Here is a 27134-nt window from a genome sequence, read left to right on the forward strand (position 1 = left end):
TCCGTTCAGACTTACAATGTAAGTCAATGGGAACGGATCCGCTTGAAGATGTCACCATATGGCTCAATCTTCAAGCGGATCCGTCCCCCATTGACTTTACATTGAAAGTCTGAACGGATCCGCGCAGGCTACTTGCGCACTTGCGAATTTTTTTAAAGTTATTAATGCAGACGGATCCGTACTGAACGGAGCCTCCGTCTGCATTAATATGAGCGGATCCGTTCAGAACGGATCCGCCCGAACGCTAGTGTGAAAGTAGCCTAAGACTTCACAACCATACCCCACTTCCAGTGCACTTGAGGAGCAGCACTTGGAAGGATAAGTTTCATATTCACACTGCTCCTGATGAATAAAACTGCACAAAACCATTCCCCAGCCGTTTGGTCAGAACTGCTATGTCTCTTTGCCCTAATAACACTAACCATTCTCTTTTTGTGCAGAAAATTATTTCTGAACTCCACAAACTCTTCACAAGTAAGAATGAGACGTACGTGCTGAAGCTGTGGCCCTTGTTTGTGAAGCTCTTGGGGAAGGTAATGTCTGGTAACAATTTGGGTCAGTCTAGATGGGCGACTGTCATCGGTTTACAGTAATATATTGTGTGTTTTTTTTTTATTTTTATTTTTTTCTCTTTTCCTTCCAGACACTGCATCGCAGCGGCAGCTTTATTAACTCTTTGCTGCAGCTGGAAGAACTAGGCTTTCGCAGTGCAACCCCAGCTGTGAAGAAAATTGCATTTATCGCTTGGAAAAGTCTTATTGACAACTTTGCATTGAATCCTGGTAATACTTGATTGTGCCAAGTCCTTCAGTGGCTTTGCTGATAGAAAAGGAGGTCCTGTGAGGCCTCCTATGATGCTTATACTTCCTGATGGGGGGGGGGGGTATTATTTAGGTGGGACAGCCTTTACCTTGGAGCGTTCAGGTATTTTGTTAATCTGGCAATGGGTCTACAGCTCCCGCAGGAAAAGATGGGCATTAACGATTGGTTGTATTAGTTTTTGTGACTTCATGTAAATGTTCTCTGTTTTTTTCAGATATACTCTGCAGTTCAAAGCGAATAAAGCTACTTATGCAGCCATTAAGTTCTATCAATGTTAGAACTGAGCTTTTGGCTCTCACAAAAGTCGAGGTCTGGTGGTATCTTCTACTGCGTCTTGGCTCTCAGCTGCCTACTCACTTTGAACAGGTAAACTAACCTCTGTTGGTCTTCTAACCTAGGCTATAAGGAGGCTTGTGTAGTATTAAAGGGGTTGTTTGGGCTATAGATATTTATGACCTATCCTCAGGATAGGTCATCACGATCAGAACAGCCAGGTACAGCACCCCTGTCGATCGACTGAAGGGGCTGCGGTGCTAGTGCAAGATCGGCGTCCTCCTCGGTGTTCACCTGCACACGGTCTCCCCATGTAGAAGTGCTTTTTCAACACCTTCAAACAGCTGTTCGGTTGTGTGTCAGGGGTCTGACCCCGCTGATCTGATATTGTTGACTGTTTAAAATGCCTATTAATCAATATCTTAACGTGTGTGTGTGTGTGTGTGTGTGTGTGTTTGTTTTTTTTTTTTTTGTTTTTTTTAATTTGTTTAGATTTTAAGGTAATTTTTATGGCAGTTGAAGAAATTTGTATTTTGCTTCAAATTGGGGTAGATGACTTGCCAAGCCAGAAGGTAATGTTTCCATCTTTGTTTAGGTCTGCCTGCCTCTCATTCAGAGCGCTTTGAGTGTAGACTGCCCTTCAACACCATTGCGTTCAGGCAACCAGAGTCTGGCGTCTTCAACACCCCTTCAGAAAGGTAAGCACTGCAATGATGTGCATCCTCTGTCATCTCACCATATCAAAGACCAGACCAAATTCTTACTTTGAATCAATGTTGGGAGAGAAAAAAAATGACTAAGTAATTTTTATTAAAGGAGTTCAAAGTTCTATGGCAAATATTGCAAAATTGGCAGCACTGTACAACGCTTTCAGAAGACAGATTTCTTATGGGGACTGTAAAATGTCCTCAGTAAGCATCTAGTGGTGGTTGCCAGAGGGCAGTTGGACCTCCACCGGTCAGACTCCTATGACCTTTCCCGTGGTTAAGAGGGCTATAGATCTTGGGGCAACCCTTTAAGTCTCTACTTTACATAGTTGATGAGGTAATAACTGAAATATAACTTACTATCGTTTTATAGATGACTACTCTCTCTTGGTTTTAGGAAGCTTCCCCTTTGGCAGTCCAGCGACCCCAAAAATAAACTTGAATTCCAGCCTTCTGGCAACTGTCGCATTTCCATCAGTTCACCTCTTGGGCATTGAGATGATGCTCCATTTCCTCCTGGGTCCAGATGTTGTTCAGTTTGCTGCTCGGCACAAGCTTGTGCTTAGTCTAGGTATGTGTGTGGATCTTTGCATGTGTTATGGTAATTATTCCATGCTCTTCAACTGGTTCTTACTACAACTGTTGTGCAGAGCCCCTCCAGCATCGCCTGATCAACAGCCCGTCGTTCTTCAGTAAACATGCGAGCACGCTGCTTGGTGCTGTACAGGATGGATTCATTACCATAGGAAAAGATGCTTCAGGTGAACAACTCCTAACCCTTTCCTTCCGCTCTGATAACTGAGTCCCTATTTGATAAAAGGTTGGGGGGCTTGTATCTTTTCAGTGTGTATCTTTGTTTTTGAATCAAGTAGTTTTTATTAAAACATTTTACCCTTTTGTATAGATAAGCGTACATCAAATACACACTGACATAAACAAATGAAAGCCCAACTTGGGCACAATAATACACAAAGTATAAACCCTGAAGGGTACCCCCACCCCCCCTTTAACCCACACCATACCACAATGTCTGCTCAGTTTTCTCCTCCAAAAATCCTGAGAAACATCTATCTCTGTTTCTACCATAACCCGTTCATCCGTACCGTCCCATTATCATGTTTCACTTCATCTTATTCTAGGCATCCATCCTAATTGCAAGGACAGAAGACGTCCAGTGGGAAGTCCTGGCGTACTCAACCACGGTCCCCATATAGATTCAAACTTCTTACTCACACCTCTTTTATAATACACCCCCCTTTCATGCCCAATTATCACATTCATACGAGCAATAAATTCCTCCTTAGTTGGTACTGCAGTGCTTATCCAGTATTTGGCTATTAATTTCCTGGCTTGATACAATGTTCTACTAATTCCTATATTGAGATCTGTTGTGAATTCGTCTTGTAACAAGCCCCAGTGTGTATCTTTGTAATTTATTGATTGTTTCTCTCTCCCCTCCCAGGAGCTGTCCTTCATGCTGTGTGGAAGGACATGATAGAATTTGTAAAGGCATCAATGGAGACAGGTACTTTTTTACCTCCTGTGGAAGACAATGATTGGCTTGTTAGAGTTAAAGGGGTATTCTGTTTATATTAAGTTATCACCTTGCCTAGGTGATGACTTAGATCCATGGGGACCCTATTTCTGAGACAATCACTGATCACAAGGACTTGGTCCTGTACCCTATAGAACTCCACCACACCCCCCCCCCCCCCCCCCCAAAAAATAATAATAATAATGCGTTCCCTTTGGAATGAATGGAACGGCTGCACTCATGTCCAATCGGGGGCTCCACAGGGTATGGCTCCTGTTCTCATTATCAAAGGGGGTTATCAAGCGTAGGACCCCCACTGAAAAGATATCACCTGTCCTAAGGATAGGGGATAAGTATAATATAACCAGGATACCCGTTTAAGGTGCATTCACACTTTATTTGCAATGATTGTTTGGCGTGTCCTCTGGGAAAACCATGAAGCAGTGTCAGATCCATTGAATGACTTATGTAGCCTGTTATGACAGACATGTCTGCTTGCATCACTATTTTTGCATCAAGATACCAAATATGAAAATAGCCTTACTTGGACTCTGCGTCATCAGTTTACCATTATGTGAGTTGTGATCTGGGAGAGCATACAGAGAATCCAGGTATATCGGTCTCCTAATCAGTTCATGTCAGTATGTGTGCCTGCTTGCCATGACTGCCCCCATGGTCAGCATATTAAAGGGGTTGGCCAGTTTACAAATGGCCTTTCTCAAAATTGAATATATGCTCCATACAAGCACACATGACTTTATAGTGTCCCCTGGAATCAGCAGAGAAAACATACCAGGGGGGTACCAGGGTTCCTGCAGTTGGACCCCCACCGTTCTAATAGTTATCTCCTAAACTGGAATACCCCTTTTAAACATTAATGCTTACAAGGTTCTCTTCCGACTTGTAGCTGCTCCTTATCCTAAAATTGTTTCCCTATTAAAATGTGCTTTGTTTCTACGTTTTTATCGCTGATAGGAAGCAAGAAGGAAAGGCAAGGCTCAGAAGTACTGACGTTTTTGCTGCAAGCTTTGAAAAACATCATTGTATCCAATGCTCTTCAAGTGGAGAAGTGCCTGGTAAGCACAGAAGAGAAGTGATGGGTCTCCATTTATTTCAGTATTCAGATTTTATTATATGAAATTGTTTTCCCCGCTTCAACAGTGTCTGCTTGAGTGCACCGTGAAGGGACTACCTCAGAAAGTGCTGGCGTCTGCAGCTTATCAGGTGGCAAATATGGATCTTCTTAATGTAAGAAAGTATTAGGTGTTTGCCACTTCAGCGTTGTTTGGTTTAACCTGTTGCACCTATAAGTAAAGGACCATTAACTCTAAAATAACAGCTTGGTTTTTTTAATCTGACCATTGACGTTTGTGGCATATTGTAGGGCAGATTAGTCTGAGTGTACACTGCTCTGTCCATTAATCAAATGGAAGTTAAACACTCCTAAAGTGCAGAGATCCATGTCCTGCTCGCTTTTACCTGATGCAGCGGGTGTCAAGGAACCCGAGCTCTCACAATCGATGGGATTTTTGCGATTGATACACAATGAATGTCAATGGTCAGTTTACCCTTTTTAAATACTAAAGTGTCATCTTCTCTAATTGATCTATAATGAGCGGAACTGAAATACCACACAACAGACAAGTGTGGAGCTGTTTTTCTAAGCTTGGACAAAACCTCGTTTCACTCTTGCACATTACACCCCCAACGCCCAAACCCCACAGTGTCGATGTTTAAAATGCTGTCTTTTTGCGTCCGTGTGTGTAATAGACCTTTAGGACTGGATTAAAGAGGACCTTTTCATGGGTTCAGACATTATGAAATAACTAGCAGGTTATGTAGGGCATAGTGCAGGAATGTACTATCGCTTACTAGTGTCTGTTCGGCGTTCAGTTCGCCCGCTGTGCCCCCTGTTCACTTTTCCCGCATGGTATGCTAATGAATAGCATTGGTACAGGGAGGAGAAGACTGCACTGTGTCTCAATGGGCATCACCTTCTCCCTGGCTGTAGCGCCGTCCAATCGCAGCGGAAAGCGTCACAGCCAGGGAGAGAAAAAAACAAAAACTCTTCTCCTTGGCTGTGACGCTTTCTGCTGCGATTGGACGGCGCTACAGCCAGGGAGAAGGTGATGTCCATTGAGAGACAGTGCAGTCTCCTCCCTGTACCAATGCTATTCATTAGCATACCAGGCGGGAAAAGTGAACAGGGGGCACAGCGGGCGAACAGACACGTAAGCAATAGTACATTCCTGCACTATGCCCTACATAACCTGCTAGCTACCGTATTTTTCGCCCTATAAGACGCACCGGCCCATAAGACACACCTAGGTTTTTAAGGAGGAAAAAATAAAATAAAAAAATTTGAACCAAAAGGTGTGCCTAATGGTGTTATGTGGGCTCGGGGGATGGCACGGTTATGGGGGGGCTCGGTGGATGGCACGGTTATGGGGGGGCTCGGTGGATGGCACGGTTATGGGGGGGCTCGGTGGATGGCACGGTTATGGGGGGGCTCGGTGGATGGCACGGTTATGGGGGGGCTCGGTGGATGGCACGGTTATGGGGGGGCTCGGTGGATGGCACGGTTATGGGGGGGCTCGGTGGATGGCACGGTTATGGGGGGGCTCGGTGGATGGCACGGTTATGGGGGGGCTCGGTGGATGGCACGGTTATGGGGGGGCTCGGTGGATGGCACGGTTTACCATGAAAGGTCCTTTTTAAGGGCTGCTGTTTTAGCCAGTTAGAAGTGGTAATGATGGCATGTTGACTTCTATGTGCAATGGCTTTTCCATTCTAGTGAAAAGGTGAATGCAATCCATTGACTGGATGGCGGTGTTGGAGCATGTCAAGCTCACTACATAGTTACAACACCCCTGGTTGTTTAAAGGAATAATTTTCTTTCTTATTGGGCTGCTTGAAAACAAGCAATTAGGAGAATCTTCAGTTAATTCACACTTAACATTTATTTTATCATGATAGATTGGTATATTATACACTGTACATAATAGCAAAGAGGCATCTCCCAGGGAAGGAGAACCATCTCTCTAACGACTCCTTTTGAAAGCTGCTCCCTATTAAAGTCCAACTTTTAAGCAAGACTTGGGACATGAGGGAAAATAAGCAAGCCAAATTATAAAATATCTGTCCTTTTACTTGATAGGGGGAGCAAAGCTATTTTAGGTTTAGTGGTCACTTATTGCACAGTGGGCTCATTTGCTCCTGTGAGTGGAAGTTTCTGTGGCCTTTGTTAGTTTTCATAGTCTGATTTGTAGTAATTTCTTATGCCTTTGTTACACCTGCCTTTTTATTTTAGGGGACTCCTGCCCTGTTTTTAATTCAGCTTCATTTTCATCCTGGGCTTCTGGAACATGGCGTTTCAGAGGAAAGGTAAGAGACAGCTGGCTTATTTGTGGTTTTTATTGCAGTTGTCTCATTATTCCTTTTTTATATACCCAACCTTCCCCATTCTGACCCAAATTGGAGAGCCTCTGTTAGCAGGTCTTCTGGCAGACCTGAACCATTCTTGTGTAGCCACTGCTGTGGAAACCATGCTGATTGCCCCATGGCTGCCTTCTGAAAGTGGTTATCTCTGAGACACCCCCTTTAGGGTATGGCCACACAGTGATTTTGGTCGCGCAAAGTGAAACCTCAGTCATTTTATATATGTGTTTGCCCATTTATCTTCTAGGTTTTTTATGAATTATGAAACTCTTGTGAGCTACGTCTTCTCGGGTCCAACTTCTCCTTTGGCATTTAGCGAGTCTGTGCTCCAGGAGCTGAACCAAGGGGCTAAGTTACTTGAGAATAAAGAGCTGTTGTGGCGTATGTGGAGTATATTAATTAACCCATTGACAGAGAGGATTAATCAGGTGAGGTGTGTGTTTTTTTTTTTTTTGTTTTTTTTTTGTTTTTTTTTTGTTTAAGGTAACTACCGTATTTCCTGCACTATAAGATGCTTGCATCTTTACGTGGGCAGAACTTTACATTCCAGCAAGTGGGCTTTTCACTCTGGAATGTTTTCGTGATAGGTGGGGTCAGCCAGATGTGGACCTCATGGCCTTTGGTTGCTCAATCTCAGGCAGTTGATGCACTTGTAATCCTGTGGAGTCAGTTCACATTTCTGCATGTCTTTCCCTTCTCTGGAAGATCAAGGCTGAAGGTCTCGCCCTGCTTCTTGTAGATTGGCAGCATGCCGTGTGGCACGCCTCTCTAATCTCCCTTCTCGCCAAGGAACAATGCTGGCTTCTGCTTCGAGAGGATCTTCTCTCTAAAAGCCCACTCTTTTAACCAAATTTAGGTGCTGCATTTAACAATATGGCTGAGTATCAGCAAAGGTTGTTCTGCCTTTTGGTTTCTCTCCATTTCATGCCCAAGAGCGTGCCCTACTCGCTTTGGACTTGGTTTGGGCTATTCATATTGGTCTACCCCAGATGTCCTCGTTTCGGATCTCTTCATGATTCCAGATGACCCTAGAATGGCACTGGCAGACACAATTTCCCAGTGGGTTTGTTAAAGAACTTTAAATGCGCACTGCATCAAAAACAGAGAACCTACATTCTGCTTGGGCAGTAGGGTCCTCCCGGGCCCAGTGTGTAGGGCAGCGATCTGGTCGTTCTTGCACACCACCTTGTGGTTTTATAGGGTATACACCTTTGCAGACGCATCACTTGGGCACAAAATTCTGTGGTCGGCAGTTCACTGACCACTTCCATTACATGTTTCTTGCCTATCCATGGGACTGTTTTAGAACATCCCATGGTCTTGCATGTGTCTGCTAAAAACACAAATAAGAGAAGTGGTTTATTTTTTTTGTATCTTTTATTTATTTTTTGTACTAACTGTCAAATCTCTTCCATTATTAAGTGACGCAGCTCCCACTTATTTATATTTGCCTCAGTTTGTTTGGTTTCTTAGTTACTTTTCTGCTTAGCTTGGTCCCTGTAGGAAGGTTATAGCTGGTGGAAGGTGCTCACACGTTTTGCTTAGTGTCTGCTTCCTAATGGCAGCAGTTATACCCATGGTCTTTTCTGTCTCCCAATGCAAGAGAGAATTTACTGTTAGTACCCAAAAAAAAAAAACTACTTTCTGTGCTGGTATCTTATATTTTTATTTAATTTTCTTCCTGTTTAGACAAATGAAGTCAACCAGGGAGATGCTCTTGAGCACAACTTCAGTGCTTTGCACAATGCCTTGATGCTGCCCATTAATCACATCTTTCCAGTTGCAGAAATCCCTCAGGTAAGAAGTCTCTCTCTCGTTACTACTTGCCAACTGGTTATTGGACACGTGACAAGTCTGATTGTATTGATCTTCTTGGCAGCCCACTATGAAGACTTTGATGCGGACGTGGTCAGAGCTATATAAGGTATTTTCCCGCTGTGCTGCTCTGGTCACAACCACTGATGAAAATGTTTGTTGTGAAGAACTCTGCTCCCGTATTCTAGCGGGACTTGGAGATCAGATCTTGGTGAGTATCTTTTTATACTCTCATTGTATGTTGAACATGTTTATTTTTTACAGTATTTTTTTTATTTTATATAATTGTATATTTGTTAAATAATATATAGAAATTCCAATGCATATCTACAAGATTCATGCAAATTAGTAAAAGGTAAAGGATGAACCATGTAAAGCATCACATTCATATTGATTGAGTACTTATAACACTCGATAATATTCAATGATGGGAAATGAAAAACCGAGCAGTAACCTAACAATAAAGTGTACTAGGAGAAGCTGTGTCTATCTTTAATCAGTCCAAAGTAGGACTACTGAGCAGCATATCCTAGAACAAAAAGACATCAAGTAGTAGTATTCTTAACAATTGCTGACTTTCAAGAAAGTTTCTATTGTAAAACTTTTTTTTTTTTTTTTTTTTTTTTTAGGCTTTACCACTTTTGGAAAGACTTGTTCAAGTAATCACTGTAATTGTGGAGTGTGTCAACTTCTCTCCATACAGCACAAAGTACCAGCCTATAATAAAAGGTAAGTTTTTCTGCTTTTGTGCCTCCCAAATGGGATTTACAACTCAAAACTATAAGTTTGGGACTGCACATCGATTCTACTAACTTTCAAAGGGGGTGCAAAGCAGTTTGCAACTTTTTGAATACCCCTCTAGAGTGTGCATCTTCTTTTAAATTTATTTTTTTATCTATTTTTGCTGTATTATAAAAATGTGTTGGCACAAATAAACATTCAGCTCTGAACACTATGCAGCAAAATCAGAACAAATAAAAATCCATTTCTCGCCCAGTTTCCTTGGGGGACACAGAAGACCTTGGGGACACAGAAGACCTTGGGTATAGCTCATCTCCATAGGAGGCGTGACACTAAGTGAAGACTGTTAAGCCCCTCCTCCACAGCTATACCCTCAGCCTGGAGAGAGAGACTGCCAGTTTTTGCTTAGTGTCCAAGGAGGCAAGACACTCCCTGCTACTGCAGAGCTGTTTTCTCCTTGTTTTAATTTTTGATTTTTACTTTTTTCTTTTCTTTTTGTTCCAGAACATCAGGGACAACAGAGACGCACTAGACCTCTCTGTTTCTCCCGGGGTCGAGCTGCGCCAGTGCCGGTCACCCGCACTGCTGCCTCCCCCACAGAAGGCAAGGTGGATCAGGGCAGCCCTGCTCCCCTACATCCCGCCAGCACAAGGGTCGCCCGCACGCCAAGCCCCTCTTCCAGCGTCCTGCCACTACGGTGCCAGTAGCTGAAGGGGCGACCCTGCTGGAACGGACCGAGGGTGAAGACGGCTATGGTGAGAGATTGGCTTCTCCAGCCCTACGTCCCTCACCCCTCACCCCACCCCGGTCTCCTGCGTGCCTGACCCCCATACTGACAGGGCCTCTGGACCCTTTTGTCCCTGCTAGCCCTAGGCTGGCCCCTGGCTGCCACAGGGCGACATTTTGCTCCCATAGGACATTGGCACCCTTCTTCCTGCAAGAAGAATGCCTGGGGAGCTGCAGAGGTTCGCACCTAGCTGCCCCTGACGTAGGGGTTAGGCAGGATTCCCACCCTCACAGACCCGGTCTCAGGGTCCCCCTCCCTCTTACCGGCCACTGCTTCAGGGCCACAGGGCCCGCGCCTTGCTGCCCCTGACCCATCACGGGCACCGGTCCGGTCAGCACTAATATTCCGGTGCGGCCGGGCGCCGCAAAAGATTTTAGGCTCCACGGCTCCCGCGGCGGTCCGCCATTCCAGGCCTCCTTACTTCCGGCAGGCGGGGTGGGCTCCCGCGGCCAGTGAGCCACCATTCCAGTCCCTGTCTCTTCCGGCCGGCCGGGTGGGCTCCCGCGCCGGCAAACCGCCATTCCGGGCCCCTGTCTCTTCTGGCCGGCGGGGTGGGCTCCCGCGGCCGGCATTGGGCTATGCCCCAGCAGGTGGCGGTCGGCGGGGCTCCGCTACTTTGGTCCCAGGCTTCGGCCTGCTGGGCCGCAATCCGACCGGCCCGCGGGGTGGGCTCCCGCGGCCGGTTTGAAGCGCCGTTCCGCCGCAGGTCCCGGCGGTATGACGGGCCGGGGGCCGCAATTTAGCCCCCGGCTTCGCGGCCTACTAGGCCGCAATATTCCGGTCTCTGGTGGAGGGGGCGGGAACTTCTCCAGGCGCAAATTTTCCCGCCTGGAGGTTCCTCCGCCCCCAGGGGATCGCACGCCGCCCTCCAGGCCGGATCCCTGTTAACCCTTTGGGTGCAGGCCGGCTCCCAAAATTGGGTCTGTATAGTTGGCCCCCCTTTTTTCTCCTGTCTCTCAGGGCCCCTATATGGTGGCTCCCCTTTAGCCTCAGAGGCTGAGTTTAAATAATAATAAAAAAAAGCTGCATGTCTGCATGACCTCTTTCCACAGGCGGCATGGTGTTGCGCTCCCAGCCTGCGTCGCTGCTAGGGCATTTCCCCTTTTAGGCGGTTTTCTTGCCTCTTCCAGGATACGGCGCTGGCCAAGTGCATTCGGCCCTCTGTAGGCAGCATTCATCGTCTCTCCAGTTATGGTGCCTGCCATGTGCATCCCCCCCCCCCCCTCCTAGGCGGGCTACTGCACTCTCCCTGGCTGACCATGTGCATGACCCCCTTCTTAGGCGGAATGCTGCACCTTCACCGGATACGGTGCTGGCCTTGTGCACGACCCCCTTCCATAGGCGGAACGCTGCACTCTCTGGATTTGCTGCCGGCCATGTGCGTGACCCCCTTCCGTGGGCGGAACGCTGCACTCACTGGATTCGCTGCCGGCCATGTGCGTGACCCCCTTCCTGGGCGGAACGCAGCACTCTCACTGGATCTGTTGCCGATCATGTGCATGACCCCCTTTTTTAGGCGGGATACTGCACTTTCACCGGATACGGTACTGGCTGTGTGCACGACCCCCTTCCATAGGCGGAATGCTGCACTCTCGCTGATGTGCTATGATGTACTTATGTACTATGTTATTATGCTGCACTCTCGCTGATGTGCTATGATGTACTTATGTACTATGTTATTGTGCTGCACTCTCACTGGTTGCGCTGCCGGCCTTTTCTTAGGCGGTATGCTGCACTCTCATTGGATTCCCTGCCGGCCTTGGGTATGCCTCCTTCCCTCAGGCAGCATACATACATCCCTCTGTCTTTGGGTGTTTCCTCGCAGGTACGTTGCTGGCCACGTGCATGTACCCCATACATGGCAGGGTGCTTGCACTCTCGCTGGATCCGCTGTCGGCCATAGGCATGACTCCTCTTCCGTAGGCGGTGTACGCACTCTTGCTGGATTCGCTGCCAGCCAGGGGCATGCCTTCCTTCCTCAGGCGACATGCACGCGTTCTTAGTGACTGTTTGTCTCTCGCCAGTACGTTGCTGGCCATGTGTATGACTCCCATGCATGGCGGTGTGCTCGCACTCTCCCTGGTGGAGATGCTGGCCATGTGCTTTACCCCCTTTTTCTGGGCGGTGTGCTACACTCTCACCGGATACATTGCTGGCCATGAGAATGGCCCTCTATCATGGGTGGAATGCTTGCACTTCCATTGGATACGGTGCTGGCCTTGTGCGTGACCACCTCTCACTTCAAGGGCAGAATTTGGCACGCTCATGGGATTCACGGCTGTCCTTATATGGCTGGGCTGGACTTGTACATGTCCCCATTCATTGGCAGAGTAGTTACTCTCTCGCTGAGTTCAGTGTTGGGTGTATTATTGCACACTCATTTAATGCTAGGATACCCTGTGCATGTTCCCCTTTCACTAGGTGGACCTCCTGCGTTCCTGCTGGTTTATAGGGTATGTCCTGCTTCTCTGAAGTAGGTTCGGCCTTAGGCATCACTCCCTTTTGGGACGGGTCTTTGCACTCTTGCCAACTGTAGTTGGCCAGGTACAATTTCCCCCCTTTCGGGGTGGACTGATTGCGTTCCATCGCATGCTATACTGGTTTTGTGCATAACTCCCTTTCAGGTTGCACTTTGCGATTCCGTACATGCTGTGGCGCTCTGGGACGAGCCCCCCCTTTTTTCTAGGTGGGTTGGCCTTCTCGCTGCTTGCGGGGCTGCTCGTTCGTATGCCTCACCTGCTTCCTGCGGCATACCTTTGTTTCTTGGGAGCCGATGCTTGCCGCCAGCCTTGCACTCGTCCCTAGGGAGTTCCTTCTGTCCTCTTGACCGGACAGGCTCTATTTCTCTCTGCTGCACCGAGCTGGGTGGTGCTCATTCATTTAGTTGGCCTTTCATTCCAGGGAGTGTTCGTGGGTCCTAGATGCATGCCCTTTGCGTCCTTCTGCAGCATTGCTTCCCTGCGCTAGTGGTCCCATGGTCGAGAGTGCTGTTGTCTGCGGCGCCTCTCGAATTCTTCATTGGCGCTGTTAGGACTGCGGTTCCCTTGCCTGCCGCAATTTCCTCCTCTTCGGATGCAGTGTGGTATGAGTCCTTCCTCTTGGCGCCTCTACGCTTCTGTCTGATCTGCTACGGGTTCGGGCTGCTCTTCTCGGGACGGTCACCCAACTTCTCTTGGGTGCTGGATTACCCAGGTCCGGAGGACCTCCGCCTTGGGTTCTTCAAGGTATTCGCCTTCTGCGAGGCGGTGGACCGGGCGTCTCACAGTGTAGCGGGTTCTGTTTTTGAGCTGTCTTATGGCTTCCCTGTTGCCCACTCCTCCTCCTTTCGATTGGAGGGTGTTATGTCGGCCTCTGTCTCGACTGCCTCTTTTCGCCGGCTTTGTTTGGCTCCCGCTCTATACAGATCACTCCGATGTGGCTTCCCGCCAGACTTCGGAGGCTGTGTTTTCACTGTCCTCCCCTCTGGGGTGAGCCTGGTTGTTCCTGTGGATGGTTCCGGTGTTCCTTTTTGGCCTCGTACTGTCTCCCTTGTTCGCGCTGGCTGTATTAGCTGTGTGCTTATTTACCGAGTCTACCGCGTTCTGTCCTCCCGCTGGGTGCAGATTGCGTGGCCCGTTCTAAGACGATGGTCCTGATGTAGACTTACCTTCTCGGTAACTTGGGGGGACTACCTTTTCGGTTCAGATTGTCCTTTGATCCCACACAGGGGCTGTACAACGTGGTTACATCAGCATGGTCTTTAGCCTGCCTTCTCCTGGCATCTGGCGGATCCTTTGGGTTCTTTCCATCTGTCCTTCTGCTCCCCCATTCGGGTGGATGCGGGTCAACGTTGTTCGGGGCCGACGGGGCTAGTTTTGTCGACCCTTCTGCCCGTGTTACTGGTCTGCGCCTGTTCTCATTGGGTTTTCGCCTGCTTGCCAGGCGACTCCAGCGGGTTCACTGCTGTCCACTCCTGGCTGTGTCTCGTCCAGGATCTGTCGTAAGACTTAGGGTTTTTTGTCTGGGGTTCTGTGGGAAGCTGTGCATTCCCCACTCTGAAGTTCTTTCCCCATGGTTCTGTCTTTTAGTTGAGGTGTCAAGTGTCTGCGCTGTTCTTCCTCTTCCAGCGTTCCCGGCCCTCTGGGCCTGCCAAGACCTTCTTCCTCGGAGTGGCTCTTTGGTTCCTCTGTGCTGTCCTTCGGTACCGCCCTGGGGACTATATCCTGAGCTCTCGGCGCTCCAATCTTGCCCTTGGAGCCGTTACAGGAGTTCTCTCTATCCTTCTGTCCTGTACGGTTGTGTTCCGTATCAGTCGTGTCTCTGACGGGTGCCGGCATGGCCCCTTTTTTTGTTACGAGCTTTCTGTCTTTTCCAGGACAGGGCTGTTCTGCATCTCGTTTCTTCCTTCCTTCCTTCCTTCTGAAGGTGGTGTTGCCTTCGCTTCAACACCTCACCTATTTGGACGTTGTTTGGGCCTGGCCGTTTTTTACTTGGAGATCTCCGACTCTTGCAGTCGTTCGGCCTCTTGGGTTTCCAGGAGGTCTGTGCATAGGGTTGGCAGACTCCAGGGTGGTTTTCCTCCGCTTGATCGGATTGGCTATTGCTGAGGTTACCGCACCTAGGGCAGGATTCTGTCTTTGGTGTGACCGTTCCTTTCACCAGAGCGGTCGGTGCCTCCTGGGCCGGAGGCATTGGGCTTCGGACGTGCATTTGGGCACGGTGGCCACAGGTCTGCCTTGCACGCCTTACTGAGTTCTACAGGGTGCATACTCTGACTTTGGCAGATGCTGCCTTACCCCGCCTGGGTTTACAGGCGGCGGTTCATTGATGCCTTTCGGGTGCTTCGCCTTGGTGCTGTGGTCCCTCCCCCTTTTGGACTGCTTTTGAACGTCCCAAGGTCTTCTGTGTCCCCCAAGGAAACTGGGCGAGAAAGCGAGATTTTTGTATAACTTACCAGTAAAATCTCTTTCTCGCTCTTTCCTTGGGGGACACAGCACCCACCCATTAATTGTTTTTTCTCTGTGCGTTTTCCGAGTTTTTGTTACCCGTTGGGTAGTTGGCTTGTTGGTTCCTTGTTGGACTTTGCCTTTTCTCACTGCTTGGACACGCAACTGGCAGTCTCTCTCTCCAGGCTGAGGGTATAGCTGTGGAGGAGGGGCTTAACAGTCTTCACTTAGTGTCACGCCTCCTATGGAGATGAGCTATACCCAAGGTCTTCTGTGTCCCCAAGGTCTTCTGTGTCCCCCAAGGAAAGAGCGAGAAAGAGATTTTACTGGTAAGTTATACAAAAATCTCGCTATTCTCATGTGAAAGTATAATTCAGCCCTAAGGACTGAAGACTATAAAGTTAACCACCTTGGTTTGTGACTTTGGCTGTGGTGCAGACATTTTTTAGTAGTGACAGATCCTGCTTTAATTGTTGTATAGTAGCAGTTTGTGGGAATAATTGGTAATATACTTTGAATGTTAATGCAATTTTTTAAATGTATTTATTAGGTCCTCAAACTCCAACAGATTGGGCTAAGAAGAAGAGAGGACCTCTGGGAAACCTACATTCAGCATTGCAGCTACTTGAGAAGTTAATTGAAGGGTTTCACACATCGTGCTCTGATCAGAGCCTTCTGGAAGTCAGCGCCCCGACCTTGACTACTGTCGGCTCTTCCATCATAAGTTGCCTTTCTACCTGCCTCAGCCACATAAGTGTACCGTCAGTCCTCAGAACTGTGTTTTCATCACTCACAAAGCCCATCTCTGTATTCTATGCTAAAACTAAGTGAGTAACTAGTCACGTTTATAATTTGTTAAGTTCTATCCATGTGCCCAATTAGAGCACGCGGACAACATTATGTTGGGTTCCCTGCTCTGTACCCAATGGTATTCATAGTGAAGTGCCATTGACAAGAAGTCCTTAATTCGTATGGCTGTTCATCTAAGGGGCTATTCACACACAGCATACTTAGTTCACATTTCAATTATTTGGTCAGTTATTTCAATCAGTTATTGGGAGCCAAAACCAGGTGTGGGTCAAACAGGATAGGTGCTAATCAAATGATTACACCCGAGCTCTGAGTAGGCTTCACTACTGGTTTTTGCTCACTAAGGATCCATTCACACAACCGTGCCCCGTTTTGCTGTCTGCGGAACGCACAGGACCGGTGCTATATAGAAAATGCCTATTCTTGTCCACAATTGCAGACAAGAATAGGATATGCTCTATATTTTTTGCGGGGCTGTGGAACAGAACAATGGATATGGACGGCACACAGTGTGCTTTCCACATCTTTTGCAGCCCCATTGAAATGAATGGTTCGGCAAAACTATGGAACGGAAGAGGACCTATTCATAAGAGTCTGCTAGAAATAACTGACCAAATGACTAAAGTGTGAACTCGGCCTTGCCTGTCCCCATGCTGCTCAGTTTCAGCTCCCAGGCTGTCTGCGCTATACTTCTGGTCCCTGTCTGTCAACAACTGTTCAGTCAGGTCATGTATGCCACTGGAGATGGTGACTGGCCCCAGCGGTGACCTCAAGTAGCGTGTGATCCATCAGTGACTCGCTGTTAGGGAACACGTCAACACTGAGGTTAGTCTGTCTGCCTCAGCGGCAGGTATGATTTTTCCGTGCGGATGTTGATAGACAGGGAGCCGGAGCTGAGCAGCAGCGAGCAGGTAAGTAGGTTCTTCGCAGCTCCCACTGGCTGGGGGTGGGATTAAAATAAATTCCTTGACTACCCCTTTATGGACGATGATTAACCTATCCCCAAAACGTTGACCAACGTCAAATTTCAAGGGTCTTATATAGACGGGCTTGTTAGTCTTATGTGGGACGGAGGTGGAACTCTGCTCAGAAGTAACAGAATTGTCTTCTGCTTATAGGTCTGAATCGCCGAAAGTGTACAGTAGCCTCAGCAATAAGGTGAGATGTTTGGTCCTGCTTTATTCATATTGAGATTTACCTGTAAAAGACCCTCATGTTGTCTCTTCTGTTTCTATAGCTGGATAAACTTCTTGGAGATGTCCTGTCATGTCTTGGCTCCCGGTATACTGGCTCTTATGACAATGAACTACTTGAAGTACTTTCACCTCTGCTTTGTGCCATATTTCTTCACAAGAGCAAAGCTTTCAGGAATCAAGTGACCCAGTTCTGGAATGGGTCGTTTGCCAAGGCTGCGGTGTTGGTTTATCCAGAGGAGATGAAGTATGAACTTAATTTCCCCCTTTTTTATGCTTTTGTTTTTTTTTTTTTTTTTTTTTAGAAAGCTCTGCTTTATGACAGAAAAACCTCATCTAGAAGACTGGAAGTATTATAGCTCTGCTCATCTGTTTTGTCTGATTGTCTTGTCTTTGAACAGACCGGTGTTAAGCCAAGTTAAGTTCAAAACGCCAATCCTGTTGCCCGGCTTCACCTGCTCAAATTCAACTGAAGAATATAGTGGAGCATATTCTGATAATGTAAGTTAATTTTCACATAAATTATTAGTGACTTAACTCATTTTAGACAGCACCAGTCCTTATACCCTGTTAGCCTTTGTGTAGAACGGCTTTAGGCTTAGATTGCCCAGTCATTGCTGCTTCATACTACAGAGCTGCATACACAGGACTATTAGCTTGTACAGTTATTCTATGGTCAGGTGCATAATGGATTATAAGGGGTAGTACCATTACAACAACTTATGGCCCATCCACATGATGGTTGTCTGTCTGATTGGCCAGGCTTTGAATACTTTGGACCCCACAGGTCACAAGAATGTCTGCAGTGTTCCCCCACTTGAATAGAGCAGCACACATGCATGGCCCATTCAGCTCTCTGGGACTGCTGGAGATGGCTGAGGCAAGTGCTCAGCTCTGTCCAGCAGCCTCATATAGTTGAATAGGTGAGCAACACGCATGTATGGGTGGTGCTCTATTTAAGCTGGATATATCAGCATCTGATCGGTGGGGGTCTGACACCCGGGACCCTCACCAATCGGCTGTTTGAGAAGGCAGCGGCGCTGGCAGTAGTGCCGCGGCCTTCTCTCTGTTTACCGCAGGCCCAGTGACTTCACTGCAGAACCCCAGAGGCTGGACCTCCATCAGCCACTTATCCTGTGAATAGGGGATAAGTTGTAATGGCACAACCCCTTTTAAGAGCAGCCCCTCCTCTGAAGGGCCCTGAATTGTCTGTTCAAGAGGATAAATGGGCTTTTCATTTATATATTTAAAAAAAAAACTTTTTTTTTTCCTTCTACAAAGCTGTACAGCTCTGAGCTGGGCACCAAAATCAGTGGAATTGAAGTGAAGTCTGCAGGGAAAAGAGACTTCCTACTGGCCAAAGCCGAAGAGCCGAAAGAAAAAGGAACTCCCACTAAAGCTCCACAAGCTAAGGTAAGACATGCATTTTATTTGATTTTGATATCATCCTAATGCATTATTTCAAGGATTAAAAACCTGTAGCTACATCACTGGAAAGACCTGCTTCTCTGTCGTTTGCATATTTTTTCCAATTGTCGTCTGCCCTAGGATAGTGATACGACGCCCATGCAGTATTTTCTGTCATTCTACATGCATCCTGCTTTTAAGCCTCTATAGGCATCTCTAATAACCCTATCACAGTGGAGTTTTTACGGGGTTGTGCCATTAGTATATATTTATCCCGTGTCACTATTTATCAAACTGCTATTCTACAGTTATAAGACTTCCATACCTACCTACTGTGGCAAATCTTGATTTGATCTTCTACTGCGCTGTAGGTTACGTCCTGCATTTGACCCTTGTAATGTAGGATGCACAGGTGTCATTGGTAAGACCAAGGGGCCTGGTTAGTGTCACATGATCTGCTGATGTCAGGACACATCTCGCTGCCCTAAGGCATGATGGGACAGCAGACACAAGTCAGGAAGTAGGATTCAAACATGGGGGGATAAGAGGAAATGGCAAATGATGTAACCTTTGCAAAAATAAAAATAACATTTGATTAATTTATGAAAATACACTTTAGAGTGAAAAGTAGTTTATGGGACAACCCCTTTAAATTTGCATCTGTATGTAAGCATTGAAATGTTTATGTAGCCCATAGAAGCTATGGGATTCTTATATGTGAATACTTGTGACAGGCTCTGCATTCTCCCATATTCTCCATATGTTGAGGGAGATATGTATATAATCAATAGGCTATTAACTGTGCAGTTGAATCATGTAGTCTTATATCCTCACAGTATGGCTGACACACATTTTGCTTCTTTCCAGTTAAAGCTGGATTTTTCTTCTCCAAACACAAAAAAGAAACTTCTAGAAGAGGAACAATCTGTTGACTTTGTGTTTATCCCCCCTGAAACGAAGGAGCGAGTTCTGACCGAACATCAGAAAGAAGTTCTTCGTACGAAAAGGTTTGTAACTGGGACCATATCATATTGTCTAACCCAGGGATGCTCATCCTGTGGCCCTCCAGCTGTTGCAAAACTACAACTCCCACCATGCTCTGCTTAGGCTGATGGCTGTAGGCTGTCCGGGAATGATGGGAGTTGTAGTTTTGCAACAGCTGGAGGGCCGCAGGTTGTGGATGCCTGGTCTAACCCAAAATAAAAATAAGCAAGTTCTGGTTCTCTAAATTCAACTTTATTCTCTCAAATACTGTTTCCTACTGCATGTTTGTGAAATTCATTCACCAAAAGTCTTCAGATTCTTGATTTTGTTGAATGTCATGTCAACTTTCATCTTTTAGGGTGGACATACCCACCATGTACAACAACTTGGACGCATCTCAAGACACAACTTTGTTTACACAGTATACACAGAGCCAGGAAAACGAGCTGTAAGCCTTCAGATATTGTTTTACATTCTTCCACTTGCGTTACTTTATATGAAACTCAAAATCTGAACTTTTTTTTTTCTCTTCATATTAGAGAGAAACCAGTTTTAGATGACCCAAAAGAAGTTCTTCCGGTAGCAAAGGTATGCTTTCAAACATTTTAAGGCTTTTTAATATTCAGTTTCCGCCTCATAAAAGCAACTGATTCTCCCTGCAGCCAGTAGTCTTTAGGCCAATGCTTCTTGAAGGGTTTTTTTTTAAATGGCCCCCAGAGCGCAGAGACCTCTCTCCATTGTCTGCTACCTTTTTATAAACCAATGTGCTGTCCTTTTAAAGCCAAACCCAATAAGCCTATCTGTAGACAGTTAAAGGGGTTGGTCCATCTTGTATGCCCCCAATGTCTAATAGGTGGAGCGCTGTCCACGCTTGCGTGGTTTGCTTTCCCATTCATTTCAAAGAGACTTCTGAAAATGGCCGCGATTTTTGGTCATGGTGCGCCCTCTGTGACTTTGTGGGTTCCTTTCTAAGGATAGATGCGGGTCCCAGAGGTTGGACCCGCACCTATCACACATTGGGGGCATATCCTAGTTATATGCCCCCCCCCCCCCCCAAAGTACAAGCTTCATTCTGGAGAAAGTCCTGTCCCTTGCCATTTTGTGCACCCTTGCTCCTCATGCTCCCTGACAGCCCCTCCCTCCCTCTTCTTGAATGACAGAGCCAGGCAAGATGACTATGCAGGAACCTGACCCTGTTGTTCAATCAAAAAGGTGCAGGCGGAGCTGCAAGAGCTCAGTGCCTTGGGTTCGCCCTTTGTGCACTTAAGTGAACGTTTGCATATGGATTTCATACCTTCTCTTCACAGTAAAGCAACAGATCGCAAAGTGAAAGGTATCATTAGCTGAGCTTGCTTACAAGGCATTGCTCCAGATTTAATGGGGTTTTTCTTGGAGAGACACACTCCCTTTTAAAGAAAACACAAGCTTTGCTTCTCCTCGTACTAGTTCTCCCTGTTTCACGTGTTAAAGGGGTTATCTAGGAAAAGATATTTGACTTATTCTCAGGATAGGTCGTCAGTATCAGATCTGCAGGGGTGCAACACCTGGGACCCCCACCGATCAGCTGTTAGAGGCCTTATGCTTTACAGCCTTGGGCTACATGCACACGACCGTGCCGTTTTTGGAGATCCGCCATTGATATAACTGCCTATTCTTGTCTGTTTTGCGGACAAGAACAGGACATGTTACTTTTTTTTTTTTTTTGCGGTGCCGCGGAACAGAGCAACTGATGTGGACAGCACACTGATTGCTGTCCGCATCTTTTGCGGCCCCATTGAAGTGAATAGGTCCGGATCCGAGCCGCCAAAACGGAGGCTCTGATGCGGACCCAAACAACGGCCGTGTGCATGAGGCCTTAGACCAGTGACATCACTGTACATGGGTCACATGGCCTAGTTGCAGCTTGGTCCCATAAAAAAGAAAATATAATAATCTCCCAAAAGACCGCACATCATATATAATCTAATCTTTTATTTAAACATGTTTAAATAAAGATGAGATTACATATGACGTGTGGCCTTCTTTCTTGGAGTTTTTTTGTACTTGTAGAATTGGAGTGTAATTTTGTGTACTAGTTCAGCCCCATTCAAGTCAATGGGGCTGAGTTGCACTACCAAGCACAGCCACCATACGATGTACGGCGCTGTCCTTGGAATGCTGCCAGGAGCCTGCTTCGTTCACTAGAACTGTGATGAGCCCAGGGGCTCTCTGAAATAGCTGATCGGTGGGGTTGCCGGGACTTGGACCCCCGCTGATGTGATATTGGTGATCTATCTTGAAGAGAAGTCATCATTATCTCTTCCCAGGTAACCCCTTTAAAGCACCATGAGAGCAATATACTTAAATAGAACCACATGTTGGGGTGTAATCATTGTCGTATTATTTTGATCATTTTATTTTTGTTGTATGCAGGCAGAAAAAAGTGAAGAAATTGAAAAATCTGAAGCTGCAACTAAGGAAGAGAAAATTTCAAATGAAGTAATAAATGTCAAAATGTTAGAGGAAGATCCAAATGATAACCTACCCGCTAATGATTCTTCAGTGTTAAACGCATCAAATGATTGTCAGAATACATCAAATACAAGCAATGGTTCTGCCTCTTCCGATATGGTTTCAGGTACTCCTCCCCCACCTGTCAGCAGAAGGCAATCCTTCATCACTCTAGAAAAATTTGACAATTTGGAAATTCGTTCATTTAGCCCCTTGGCAGACAAAAAGTTTGTAAAGTCAAAAGAAGTTATTTTAGTTCCAGATAGCCAAGAAGCTGTGAATATAAAGGAAACGAGTGAAAATCTAGAGAAGAATGAAAAAACTGCCCAAACTCCTGAAACAGAACACAACCAAATTGACGTTTCCAAATCAGACTCCAAGAGAGAAACGAGAGCGTCGCGTGCTGCTGAACAATCAAGGAGCCAAGTATCTGAAGATGATGGCAAGGAGTCTTTGAATGTCAGTGCTAAGATGGATGAAAGTAACATTGTACCAGATTCTCAACCTTCACAAGTGGATGAAAAGTCTGCGGAACTTGAGAAAGGAAAAACTGTAGCTGTTAGTAAAGCGGACACCAAGGAAAACACTCCACCCGACACAGACGAAACAGTCAATCATCAAAAAACACTTTCAAATCAGATAACCTTGAGACGTTCTTCTCGGAGGCAATCGGAAATATTAGATGCTGTTAAAAATGAGAATGAACCAGAAAAACTAATCCAAGCAAAAGGAGAGCCAAAAATGGTCTCCAAAAAGACCATGCCTTCACGAGAGACTGCCAAAAGGCAACAGAGTGAAGCTATAGTGAAAAGTGAGGGTGAAGAGGACCTAAATACGTCCAGAAAACATCAAGATGAAGATAGTAGACTAGCAAACAGTTGTGATAAAGAGGATCTTCCAGACACTAATTCTAGCAAGGACAGTCAAGAGAAATCAAAAGTGAGATCCCGTTATCAGACTCGACGATCCCTGCAAGCCGTTGTACCGGCTGTGAACAACTCTGAGTCGGAAAATTCAGAAGCTTTGGAAGGCTCAGTTAGGAAAAAGAGAAGGGGAAGACCAAGAAACCTTGACAAATCTGATAGGTATGAAAGCTCTCAGGAGTCTCAGACTGAAGTAACTTTGAAACACCCTGAAGATTCCTTTAGTATCAGAGACCTCAATAAGTCTGAGTCGGAGAGAGATGATAAAACATATACATTAGACTCTGATTACTCTGCATCTTATTCAAAGATTGTAAAGTCGGAACCAGATGAACGTGCTCCACTGGACTCTAAATTGGGTGCAGTAGAGAGCGACAAAACTTATGACATTTCTAAAAATGCTACTGAGGTTTACAGTACCACAGACAGTTTAATGACTGAACCCACTGCCGGAGACTTCTCCACTGCAGCCTCTGATGTTTTTCAAAGCTCAAAAAGTGTCCTCCGATCGCTTGATTGTCACCATAAACGAAGTAAGCGATTTAGACGGTCCAAGAGTAGTGACTGCTGCTGTGAGTCAGCAAGTAAAGATGCGGAAACCGAAGAACCTGAAAGTAAAAACCAGAAGATACACATGTCGTCTACTATGGAACTTAACGATACTGTATTCTCGGGGCCATGTGCCATCAGCACACCACTAGCCAATGATCAAGTCTTCTTCAAGACTGCTAGCGAGATCAGGTCTGATACAGAATCTGAACAAGAACAGACTACCGCTCCTTTAAGTGACAGCCACAATGACACTGAAGTAACACAAGTTTTTGTCGGAACAGAAACTATTGAAGCCCCTGAAACTTCTTCCGAGATCAGCGTTGATGAAACCGTGGTGGCAGGAAGTCCAAAGGATGCAAAGTCAGAGACTGTGGTGGTGGAGTGCGTGGAAAACGACCGTGAAGAGGATAAAGAAATGGAAGTTGAACTAAATACGGAGACAACCAGCGGCAAAACCTACGATATAGAAGTCAGTGATGTGCCTACAAGTAGTATCGTTGATGAAAAGCCCGAGGAGGAGGTCTTGGAAAATGCTCAGACTGTAATGGTAGATGAGGGAGATGGTCAAGAAAGAAATGACACTGAGCCTGAAACTGTCTTAAGTGTTGAAGACATTGAAATTCAGGAGGTCCAAGCTTGTGAAGTTGCTGAAAGCGTGGATACTGCTGAGGAGGCTGAAGACAAGAGGACAATTGCAGCCGATGAGACCATTGTTAATGGTGCAGAAAGTAATGATTTGCATCAAATGAATGCTGAGACTATCTCTGAAATCAAGAATGATACTGGCACTGTTCAAATAGATGCTGCCGTAGATGTAATACCCGATGGGGAGAAAGTTGATGAAAACGCAAAAGTCACTGAGAAAGCGTATGAAGACCTTGGTGAAGGACGTTCCAACATAGACTCTCCACCGAAAGTGAAAGGATTCCCTTCCATGATCATGGCTGACAGCCCAAGTGGAAGTTTCTGTTGGTCTCCATCTGCATCTCCTTCTACAAGTATCTTAAAGAAAGGATTGAAGAGACAGCAGGAAATTGAATCACCATCTCCTGTTAACAAGGTAATTTTGCAATTTTGGTGTTCTCGAATTTACGGTTCAATCATTAAGTGTTCTCGAATTTAAATGGAACTTGTCATGCCTATAGTGCACTTTTGGCGATGCACATTATCCTATCAATACAGGCATGATGTCCCCAAAGCCTCCTTTTTACTTTTTTATGGCGGTTGAGAAAATTAACTTTACATCTTGCTCCTGCCATATGCTAATAATCATCTTGACGTCGTGGAGGCTGGCACTTTCATCCTCCAAGTCACGGTTGCCGCACTTAAATCCTACCTCCTGCCCTATGAATAATCCTTCCCAGCAGTGGCCACGTCATTTAGCATCTTAACATCTCACACAGGTGCACTCTGACTCCCGGACCACTGGAGGGTTGTGATGTGCGTCACCATGGCAGGCGCACAGTCTTTTGACTGGCGCATGTGCAGAAGAGCACTGAAACCAGGCACAGTACACCCAGCTTCACAGCGCAGACGCACTGAAGGAGTCAGAGTATGCCTTTTAGGGATGTTGAGACGCAAGAGGATGATGTGGCTACTGCTGGGAAGCATCAATTATAGGGCGAGACAGGATTTGGGTGTGGCAACAGTGACTTGTAGGATGCAAGCGCCTTCCACCTAACTTCAAGATGATCATTAACATAAGGCAGGAGTAAGATATAAAGTTCATTTTCTCAACCATGCGACTAAAGAAAGAAGGCATTGGGAATCGGTGACTAGAAATCTAAGACCATATTCTAATGAAAGGGCCATGCAAGTCAGTGAAGCTTTGCTTAGTGGCTTAGATGTCAGATTTCCATTAAGGGGGACCTGAGCCAAAGGGTTTGGTCTTTATTTTGGCGACTGGTGACTTTAAGCTCCAGTACCAACTCTTGTCTCCTGGCATGATACAGATCAGAAAATGACTTTGGTGAACGTTGGGAAGCAGAGAATTAATACTCATTGGTGCCATCGTAGGTGATTTTAGTAGTGGTATAAACGCCACACTTGTTTTCTTGCAGATCCGGAGAGTATCATTTGCTGATCCGATATATCAAGAAGGGTTGGCGGATGACATTGATCGGCGAAGCCCTGTGATAAGGAATAGCTCCTCTCCATCTTCAAGAAGCCTAAAAATGTTGACTAACAATCAGCCAAAGGTAAGTCCTTTTCCGTACCTGGTCTGCACACTGATGTGAAGGGGTAGTCTGTGAGAAACTCTTTCCTTGGCCAAAGCAACCCTAGTCAGACATTCCAGCCAAGTGCCCCCAAGACTAATCAGTCATGATAGTAATACATGATTACACCGTGCCAGTTTCTTCATGTTTAAAGGCTATGGACACCTTTTTGTGCACTAAAAATCAATAACCCCATATCTTACGGTAATGCAGCACATAATAAAATTGCACTTTTGTTTACTGGTATCTGCTTTGCTTCACATGCTCTCAAATGCTTTTCTATGAGATTCACTCACTGTTCGGATGCCTCGTCAGGCTCTGTGGGCGTTCCTGTTGATTTCACATGCACCAGCTCTGCTGCCCCGCCCCCACATCCTGTTATATAGTACAACCCCGCCCCCAAATCCTGTTACATAGCACAGCTAGCAGCCACTTACATACAGACTGCTGGAACTACCAAGTGACTTGGTAGTACGATTTCATTCCAATCCACAACATGGTGAGTCTTGCAGTATGCTACAGCCTGTAATCAGCAGATCTTTCTCTTTCCAGTCTGTAGAAAGTCCATTATTTGTGGACACATTACATATTTCTGCTGATAACATTAGTGCAGCGGTCAGAACCATGGCGTTATAAGACTGATATAGATCTCATTACTGGCAATGCTATGTACACAGTGGGGGAGATTTATCAAAACTGGTGTAAAGTAGAACTGGCTTAGTTGCCCATAGCAACCAATCAGATTCCTCCTTTCATTTTCCAATGAAGCTGTGAAAAATGAAAGGTGGAATCTGAGATGAGAGATTATCTATCTAAATCTGTGTCAGTGAGCACTTCTCCTTTGCTGAGATAATCCATACCACCTCACAGGTGTGGCATATCAAGGTGCTGATTAGACAGCATGAATATTGCACAATAAAAGCCCACTCTGAAATTTGCACAGTTTTGCCTTACTGGGGGAGGTCTGAAAAACAGTCAGTATCTAGTACGGCCACCACATCTCCATCGCATACAGTTGATCAGCTTGTTGATTGTGGCCTGTGGAATGTTGGTCCACTCCTCTTCAATAGCTGTGCGAGGTTGCAGAATATTGGCAGGAACTGGAACACGCTGTCGTTTACGCCGATCCAGAGCATCCCAAACATGCTCAATGGGTGACATGGCCGGTGAGTATGCTGGCCATCCAAGAACTGGGATGTTTTCAGCTTCCAGGAATTGTGTACAGATCCTTGCAATATGGGGCTATGCATTATCATGCTGCAAAATGAGGTGATGGTCGTGGATGAATGGCACAACAATGGGCCTCAGGATCTCATCACGGTATCTCTGCATTCAAAATGCCATCCATAAAATGCACCTGTGTTCATTGTCCATAACATACACCTGCCCATACCATAACCCCACCGCCACCATGGGCCACCCGATCCACAACGTTGACGTCAGAAAACCGCTCACCCACACGCGCTCTGCCATCTGCACTGATCAGTGAAAAACAGGACTTATCTGTGAACAGAATG

General features: G+C 46.2%; 1 protein-coding gene across 4 annotated transcripts in view; it reads left to right on the plus strand.

Moving 5' to 3' along the window:
- The window catches only part of RIF1 (replication timing regulatory factor 1), a 54961-nt gene that overhangs the window by 21708 nt on the left and 6119 nt on the right, over window positions 1-27134 (plus strand). For 3 of the 4 annotated variants that reach the window (XM_044302929.1, XM_044302931.1, XM_044302930.1), the window contains 24 exons: window positions 441-533; window positions 644-782; window positions 1037-1188; window positions 1691-1793; window positions 2200-2373; window positions 2453-2563; window positions 3265-3327; window positions 4312-4412; window positions 4498-4584; window positions 6647-6720; window positions 7022-7202; window positions 8464-8571; window positions 8654-8800; window positions 9219-9318; window positions 15593-15869; window positions 16971-17010; window positions 17090-17292; window positions 17447-17546; window positions 18327-18458; window positions 19320-19459; window positions 19795-19884; window positions 19976-20024; window positions 21849-24461; window positions 25462-25599. In XM_044302929.1, the coding sequence (XP_044158864.1) occupies window positions 441-533; window positions 644-782; window positions 1037-1188; window positions 1691-1793; window positions 2200-2373; window positions 2453-2563; window positions 3265-3327; window positions 4312-4412; window positions 4498-4584; window positions 6647-6720; window positions 7022-7202; window positions 8464-8571; window positions 8654-8800; window positions 9219-9318; window positions 15593-15869; window positions 16971-17010; window positions 17090-17292; window positions 17447-17546; window positions 18327-18458; window positions 19320-19459; window positions 19795-19884; window positions 19976-20024; window positions 21849-24461; window positions 25462-25599 (5415 nt within the window). The remainder of the gene's footprint in view (window positions 1-440; window positions 534-643; window positions 783-1036; window positions 1189-1690; window positions 1794-2199; window positions 2374-2452; window positions 2564-3264; window positions 3328-4311; window positions 4413-4497; window positions 4585-6646; window positions 6721-7021; window positions 7203-8463; window positions 8572-8653; window positions 8801-9218; window positions 9319-15592; window positions 15870-16970; window positions 17011-17089; window positions 17293-17446; window positions 17547-18326; window positions 18459-19319; window positions 19460-19794; window positions 19885-19975; window positions 20025-21848; window positions 24462-25461; window positions 25600-27134) is intronic. The other variant, XM_044302932.1, reaches the window with a different exon arrangement.

The sequence above is a fragment of the Bufo gargarizans genome, chromosome 8, assembly GCF_014858855.1.
Source record: "Bufo gargarizans isolate SCDJY-AF-19 chromosome 8, ASM1485885v1, whole genome shotgun sequence".
Taxonomy (NCBI): domain Eukaryota; kingdom Metazoa; phylum Chordata; class Amphibia; order Anura; family Bufonidae; genus Bufo; species Bufo gargarizans.